Consider the following 7,667-nt stretch of genomic DNA (forward strand, 5'->3'; position numbering starts at 1 on the left):
GTATATTATGTATTTGTTTCTTTCTCTGATAAAGACAAATAAGCTTAGCTTAGAAATTACACAGTAATTGCCATATAATGAATGAAATGTTCAAATGAAGATGGCGACTTACGGGATACGTTATGATTCCTGTTAAAGATGGCTGGCCTGCCAAAGACATGCTGCCATGGGGATAATGAGTACATACCAAAAGGTTGTAGCTCTTTTTTCTTGCTACTAGACGAATCAAGAAAACTCATTAAAGACCTTCTCTGTCGCAATTATTGCTTATTTTTTCGAAATACTATCGTCGTCATCGTCTCTTTTAGCTTTACAGTCCGCGTTTGTCAACTTTACAGTCACCTGGCTCCTGGTATTTATTCGATAAACAATGGCGACTCAGTGAACGAACTATCTCGTTAATGCTTGGACATTACATTACAAAAAGGGTGGTCAAAGATTTTCGACAGGATGTGGCTTGCTGTACCAGCATTTGTTTAAGCAATACGACTTGTTTGAAAACTTAAGCAAAGATGCCATCAAAAACTTACCTCTTTATAATTCGATGCCCTTTAAACAGAGAGAAAGAAATGTATTCATTAAATACGTCGAATGAAAGTACACTTTGTAGTTATGTTGGTTGTCACATGACAAAGCTTGTGCGCAAGCGCATGCCGCCTAAATTGAAAAACATAAATATTGTAACTCTGCACCTTAAGTTCTATTGATTAAAGTTTTTGTCGGAATTAACAGGCATCAAATGTGGAAATTACTTTTATTTTTCAGTGTAAGAGCTAACTGTATCAATTTACAGATTTACATTAAGGCCGTGAATTATCAAATAGAATTAAAATTTAGCACAATCAGTACGTCTAAAGATTCTAATCGTAAAACTGTGCGATATCGACATACGTTTGATTCATAACTTCCAGCGTCACATTTGAATCCGATAATAATGAAACGTTACTGTCATGTATTCTCGAGTTAATTAAAAGTTAGAACTAAAGAATCATTTTATATGTGTTTTTTCTGTTTTTAATTTCGTATGTATTGTTTATGTTATCTGTTTTTCCATATTTCTTATGTAATGGAAAGAAAAACATTACATTGATATTCTCTTTACCCAACAACAACAAAACGTTCCGTGCAGTGGTACTTGCTGTCTGCCAAGTTATATCCTTCTGACAGTTTGTTCTTCTAACAATCCTTACATTCTGAAAATACGTTTATTTTACGTCATATATTATACTACAGGTAACAGCTTAAAGCAAAGTGAGGAAAACGTGATAACATCATGCTAAATAAAGATTTTTTGCCTTTATTAAAATACATACTACTTCAAATAAAATAAACGCCAGCATGTTATTAATACTGGCTGCAGTCGTCGGTCAGGAGGAATTCACCCACAGACAAAAGGTATATGGAATCTTGGACATGTGAATATCAGTCGATTTTGATTAAAGACTTCTAGTTATTGATGAAATGAAAGGTGACATATCTGTGATGCCGAGATGAAGATCGACTGTATTCTTATCATTACTGATTAGTTAAGAGTCAATGAAATACTGTCTCATTGGAATATACATTAATTTTCTCTCTTTTAACACCAAACATATAATTTTTTTATAATATACATCTATTATACAATTATTGAATGAACTTGCTACACATTCTCTTATTTAATTTGTACAGTTATGACTGAAGACGCAAAACTCATGTATTACACCCTTGGGAATAAAGGGAGCATCTTCAATATCCTCAGCCACAAATTTCTTACTGTTTTTATTGTTCATAACCTTTACGCAAACTTGGGGATTATCAAACAATATTAAAAGTAAAGGAAAATTTAGTCTGTAACAATTTCACATTTGCTCAAGGAAGCTTACTTCTCAAGATTTATTCTCATCTTCTCCTTCACCACATGAAATTGTTTAACATTGTAGAAAAGTTATATATACATATTTAACTCTTTTGTACACAGACTTTACTATTTCGAGGGTGGAGACATTCGATATCCTAGTAAATTGGTTGAAAACGTTACAAGTATGGATATAAAAGTACTACGGCACGTTCCTATCCCCCTGTAACTTCTCTCTAAAAGTTCGATATTGGTACTGTCTTACTTTAGATTTTTTTTAGATTCAGCACTCCATGTTGGCTACATACTTGTAAATGGACAGATTTATTGTTATTTTTTGCAAATAAAACGCGGAAAACAAAGAGAAAATCTTTTTAATCAACATATTCTATCCTGATGTATAAACGTGTAAACTATTGCGAATTATATCTGAGTCATTCCATTGAAAACGAGATTCACTTTCTATTACATTGTGCATTTTATAATGATTGAAGGTCAACTTATATGGAATGTTTTACAAGGTTAAGGTTAGTTATATCTCAGTCCCATAAAAGTTTACAGTTATATTTCAACAAAAAATGTTAAACACAGCAACATATATTCCAAAAAAAATATTTCTTCGAAGAAAAGAAAGTTTGTATAGGCTCACTTAGCATAGATTATACCTTTGCTATTGTGTTTTGTACATCCTTCTTTTCTCTTTTCTTTTGTTTTCAAAATGACATATAAGTCCATTAAGCTGGCAGGTTTCCATATTCACATTGCTACTTTTGTTGTAAAGAACAGGTAATGTTGATCTCATGTCACTATAATAAAATAACTTTAATTAACTAACTATAAACAAAAAGTGACCATTTCAATAACAAAGTTCAATTCGTAGGATCCATAGATCAAGTTTCAAGTGCAAGATTCGGTACGTCGTGTACTCCATAATCTGCTAAACAATGACAGTGCATCGAGTCAAATGAACACAGGCACTTTATTCATTTGGCGCTGAAAAATGTTACTGATGATAATCTTTAGTTATAAACGCATCTCTCTCTCTCTCTCTCTCTCTCTCTCTCTCTCTCTCTCTCTCTCTCTCTCTCTCTCTCTCTCTCTCTCTCTCTCTCTCTCCAGCAATCAGCAGCTTATCACTTTGGAAGGGTGTATCTTCACAATGATCAAACATGAACATCAAAATAAACTGGGTTAACGAACCTAACTTTGTAGAGCTTATGTCGTCTTTTACTGTTAAAAGTGACAGTTGACTGGTAAGTTTGAAAGCTAATTTGAACGTTAGAAATACACGGTACATTTTGTCATATGCTCGCCGTCAATAAAAATGCAAGTCATAATCATGTACAACGAAGTGATATTTTATTTCCATTTGTGTGAAAAGTGCTGTACACGCTACAAGCCGAAGAAAATATGAAAATTAAAATTATACGCAAAGAGAATTATTTTCTACCCTTTCTCGTATAGCAAATCCTCCAGCAAAGATGAACCAAGAGAGTTTATCTCCCGAACGACTTTTAGGTGAAATGCGACTGCATACCGTAACTCCTGTAATCTGAACAAGTCGATCTAATCAAGAAGAGGCGATGAATGTGGCATGATGTTTTTGCTGTAAGTCTGAAATGGAACAGTGAACACCGAGATTAGAGTGTGGAGGATTTTTCTCATAGATCTTAATATTGTTTCCTGCATCAATTTGTTGTGCTGCATAAGATTCGTTTAAAATTTTGGAAAAGGAGAAAGGTTTCTAGCTAACATGTGTGGAAACATAATGTTGTCGTTTTAGGAAAGGCGTATTTTCCGTACACAGTTATGCTGAATGTCTTGTCATGATTTGCCTAGCCGACTATGGTTTGTGCGATACGATACGTACCTGTTCATTTTATGAACTTGGTGCACTTGCCATGTCTTTTCGCATTGCTCAACAAGTTTGATCAGTGGCTTTCTTTGAATTTGCAGAAGCAAGTCCTTAAGCAGCTGAAAACTGTCGTCGAACTCCCCCTTTTCATCCAACTTGTTTAGAATTCCAGCGACGTTTTTCAAATCTTCTAACTCTCTCTTTTCAAGTTGGTTATCACCTAATAAATGTTTCAGTTTGTCTTCCTCTTCCCTACCAAGCTTATTATTTAGGTCATCGTAGAGTTTCTTGCGCCGATTTAGAGTTGACGCCCGTTTACTGCTGTGTCGTAAGTAAAATGCTATACATTAACGTGATTGCCTCAATCGAATAGCTGGAAATTAATTAACTTGATATGCACTAGATGATTAAATGTAGCTTTTAAGTGATAGAAAGCTAATAATTGATTTGAGACTCGGGATTTTTAAGTTATGGAATGCGTGAACGTCTGTGACAACAAGTAGTCTGTAAAATCCCGCTTACCTTGAAGTGACATTCTGTGCAGCAACTGCCTTATCACTCATGATCTTCGACAGCTCTGATAATGTAATAACCAGTAGGAATTATTGCCCAGTCTGCAACAAGAAAATGAGCATTCAATGCTATAAACAAATATTGGTATTGGTAAATTTTCGATAGAATTATTTATCATACTACACAGAAACAGCCACTTGTTTGTTTATATCTTCGTGGCGCTTACAAATCTGCATATGACTATATGTGTAGTTTTTAATTAATGTATGTCGGCTCGCCTGTAGCAACTAGATAGATGAAGGTCATTGTACCTATTTTTGGAAAACTAAAGTTCATAATTATATTCTGGCAATATGCTCCTCTACTCATTTCTAAATATTTCAAAGAGCATCGTTTGATCTTCATAATGAAGTATGCCCTCTTAAGTAAAACTCTCTGTAAAGAACATAGTATTTCAAATATCGAGATCTCCACCCCGTCTTGCCAAGTGGTTGTTAAGTTATTTATAGACAGAATAGTTATATTTGGTTTCGTTTGAAATAACTAAGACATAGCGGTACCTCTAAGTCATCATTGGAACTCACCTTTTCGTATGATTTGCACTTAAAATTAAGTAATGTTGTAAAAAGTGACCAAAATTGGTTATTCAATTTTGATTTTGTAATTGTATGGGAGTCATGTATCACTTATATTCGTATGACATGCGATTTTAGCTCAGTCGATTTAATAGATAAATATATAACATTTGCGTTATCTATTTACTATTACTTGTGTTATCGCCTGTGTATGACTTCAAGAATTAATGCAATATGGGCTTTTTAAAATATGTCATCGTCGATAAGACTGGCATGGTGACTACGCCTGTTTAGTTGTATTTAGAGTGATGTTATTGAAAGATTCAAAGCAAAGTTGGCATTAATTTCTATAGGATGAGGGTAATAACTGATATCGAGTTCAAAGGATAAATGATGTAAATTAAGGTAGATCGCGCCTCAGGACAGATATTAGGACTCTAAAACTTTTACAATTCTTTTCTGATCTAGCACTTTTAAGCTTGTCTTAGTTTTTCGAAAATCGAAATCTTTATTTCAACACTGGGTGGCGGCCATTTTGAATTTCAAATATCAGTAAATCTTAGTGTAATTTTTTCTTTATTACTAAAAGTTGCACTTTGACCCGAGATTTGTATTGGTGATTTTAAAAGAGGATTGAGGAAAGTTTGAGGTAGGTTTATGTTCTTCACTTTCGAGAAGCATACTACCTTAGTGTTTTGCAAAATCGAGAATTTTTCATTTTTCTCACAGATTTAACACAGGGATGGCGGCCTTATTGAATTTGGTAATTTCTTATTGTTATAGCAGATCCCTGGAATTTTAAAGACGCCATGTCCTGTCTTTTGTCATATAATCTGAAGTCCATGCATCAGTATTATTCCTGTAGAAATTGACTTTGTAAATAATTGGCTAAGGCTTTTATATCTTCACTTTGTAGGGTAATTCGCAACTCGAAATGGAAAGATTTAAAAATTTGTTCGAAGTTTCCTCAAACAATTTTACAAGCATTTCATTTAAAATTCAAGAAACTCGGGGGTCAACGTGCAAATGTTAGTACTATCAAAAGAAATTACCCAATATTTACCAATATTTCAAAATTGCCACGATCCCTGATCTATAAGGGAAAATTGTCTATTTTGCCAAAGCTAATCCGATGAAATCTTTAGTTCTCCATAAGCTTCAAATTGGCTAAGGTTTGAGAATCCAAATATTTGTCCACCACGGCGCATTCTAACTAATATTCCTGGAGCTGATACTTAAGTTAATGAATCATCTCGATGGCTCGGAACGTCCATTGGAGATGTGAAAAGTAATGTTGCTCTTGGCGACTGAGTTATTTGATGTCGATCAAGTCCAAGCTCTGGGGATACCACCCAACGTCTACAACTTAGAAACATATTGTTTGGATTAAAATCATTCAGACACAAACATAGTTTGCTGCTGACGTTTTTAAGTAGGGATCTCTTAACCTTTGTACTCTTTCTGTGCCAGCCTTCATTCAGTCTACTACAGCTCTTTTTTCGATCACAGGTTACGTCTAAGCTTAAGTGAGTCATATTTTAGTATTGCTACAACCTTTTCCGTATTCATTCCATGTGTTTGCCAATATATTCGTAACGTATACAGACAAAACAATCATAAGACATCAATATAATTTGCTGTAATACCATCGCGCTTCCTCATTCAAGCATTTCTGTATAAGGAACGTAACCTTTAACCTGCCATGAACACAGTCGTTCGCTATGTTGACAGCCAAGCATCGGCAAGTAATAAAATTCAGCTTTCTTCACTTAACATTCGTATTGTTAGACCCTACATTTGCATTGAAAAACAACACGAGCTGGACATAGTATCTTGCCATTTACTACAATATTGTAATTCTGGTAATTTATCATGAAGGAGCGATAAGGGCGCATGCATGCTTATTGCCAAAAGTGTAGCAGTGAATCTTTTACTAAGAGAGGGGAATGGGTATGGTCAGTACAAACAATAGTATCAGCAACACAGCAACACGAAGATTAATGGTGCACAAACATGCAATCTCTAGATCTTCAAATATCCCTCTGACGAAGTGTTATCGGTTTCGATATATGACAGTGTACCCAATGCCATTCTTGTACGATGATAACTATGTCTCACTGGTTCTGAACAATTTCATTTTCAGATCAGGACATTGTATCATAAATGGTAAATCTGTTTGAAGTGGTGCTTCCGTTGTTTCCTATCAGAAGCCTTAACTCCATACAAGTAAAACTTGTATTTGGCAATGAATTTCATTCCTCATGACCCTCTACAGACATATATACACGTGAAAATAAAAAGCAACGGTACCTTGAGTCTACTAAATTCACTTAATGGACGTTTTCCTGCCAGGAAGTTTTCGCTTGGTATGTCCAAAATGAGAGCGATGCCGTATAATACTTATTTGGTGGGATGTCAGAAACAATGAACTACCCATGCGCAGTTACTGCCGCAATTAAACGGAAATGAAGGAGGTGTTTTTCAATTTGTTGTTGTGAATTAGAAAGGCAGCCAACGTCCATGTGTGCAACACTGAAAGCCAGACAACAATAGAGACCTAAATATGTAGAACTGACCCTTCTCATAGCCAATTAAACGGAACACTGCAAATGTATTTAATATATGCATTAAAACACACGATTGGGTCATAACCAAAAGCATTTGTCGGTGGTACGACCACATTAAACGTATGCCGATTGTTAGATTCTATCAAACAAACACACAGGTTAGCGCTAAAAGAGTAAGAGCCCAACTTTTTATAATGAACTATAAGTTGACCATTCCGACAATCCTTTAAAATACCTATTTCAGAATTAGCAACTGCTACATAAAAGCTAAGTCGTGACGTGCAGAACCACCTTCAAGCATATAAATAAAGAAATAGTGG

The 7,667-nt window shown here is 34.8% G+C and overlaps 1 protein-coding gene across 1 annotated transcript; it reads right to left on the minus strand.

The window, feature by feature from the left end:
- Positions 1-3,277: 3,277 nt before the first annotated feature.
- Positions 3,278-7,305, minus strand: LOC139148913 (uncharacterized). The gene is made up of 4 exons (XM_070720368.1): positions 7,091-7,305; positions 4,215-4,306; positions 3,708-4,013; positions 3,278-3,451 (listed from the first exon to the last, which is right to left on the minus strand). The coding sequence occupies exons 2-4, from the start codon at positions 4,253-4,255 to the stop codon at positions 3,352-3,354; spliced, it is 447 nt and encodes a 148-aa protein (XP_070576469.1). The 5' UTR covers positions 4,256-4,306; positions 7,091-7,305; the 3' UTR covers positions 3,278-3,351.
- Positions 7,306-7,667: the final 362 nt, after the last annotated feature.

Source organism: Ptychodera flava, chromosome 2, assembly GCF_041260155.1.
Source record: "Ptychodera flava strain L36383 chromosome 2, AS_Pfla_20210202, whole genome shotgun sequence".
NCBI classification, from domain to species: Eukaryota; Metazoa; Hemichordata; class Enteropneusta; family Ptychoderidae; genus Ptychodera; species Ptychodera flava.

What these genes read in the sequence shown, in the direction of transcription:
- LOC139148913 (XM_070720368.1), bottom strand. Translation starts at nt 4,255, where the DNA reads ATGAGTGATAAGGCAGTTGCTGCACAGAATGTCACTTCAAG. An exon ending in GCACAGAATGTCACTTCAAG is followed by an intron (nt 4,014 to 4,214) that starts GTAAGCGGGATT and finishes CTTACGACACAG; the next exon opens with CAGTAAACGGGCGTCAACTC. An exon ending in CAAGTTCATAAAATGAACAG is followed by an intron (nt 3,452 to 3,707) that starts GTACGTATCGTA and finishes GTTCCATTTCAG; the next exon opens with ACTTACAGCAAAAACATCAT.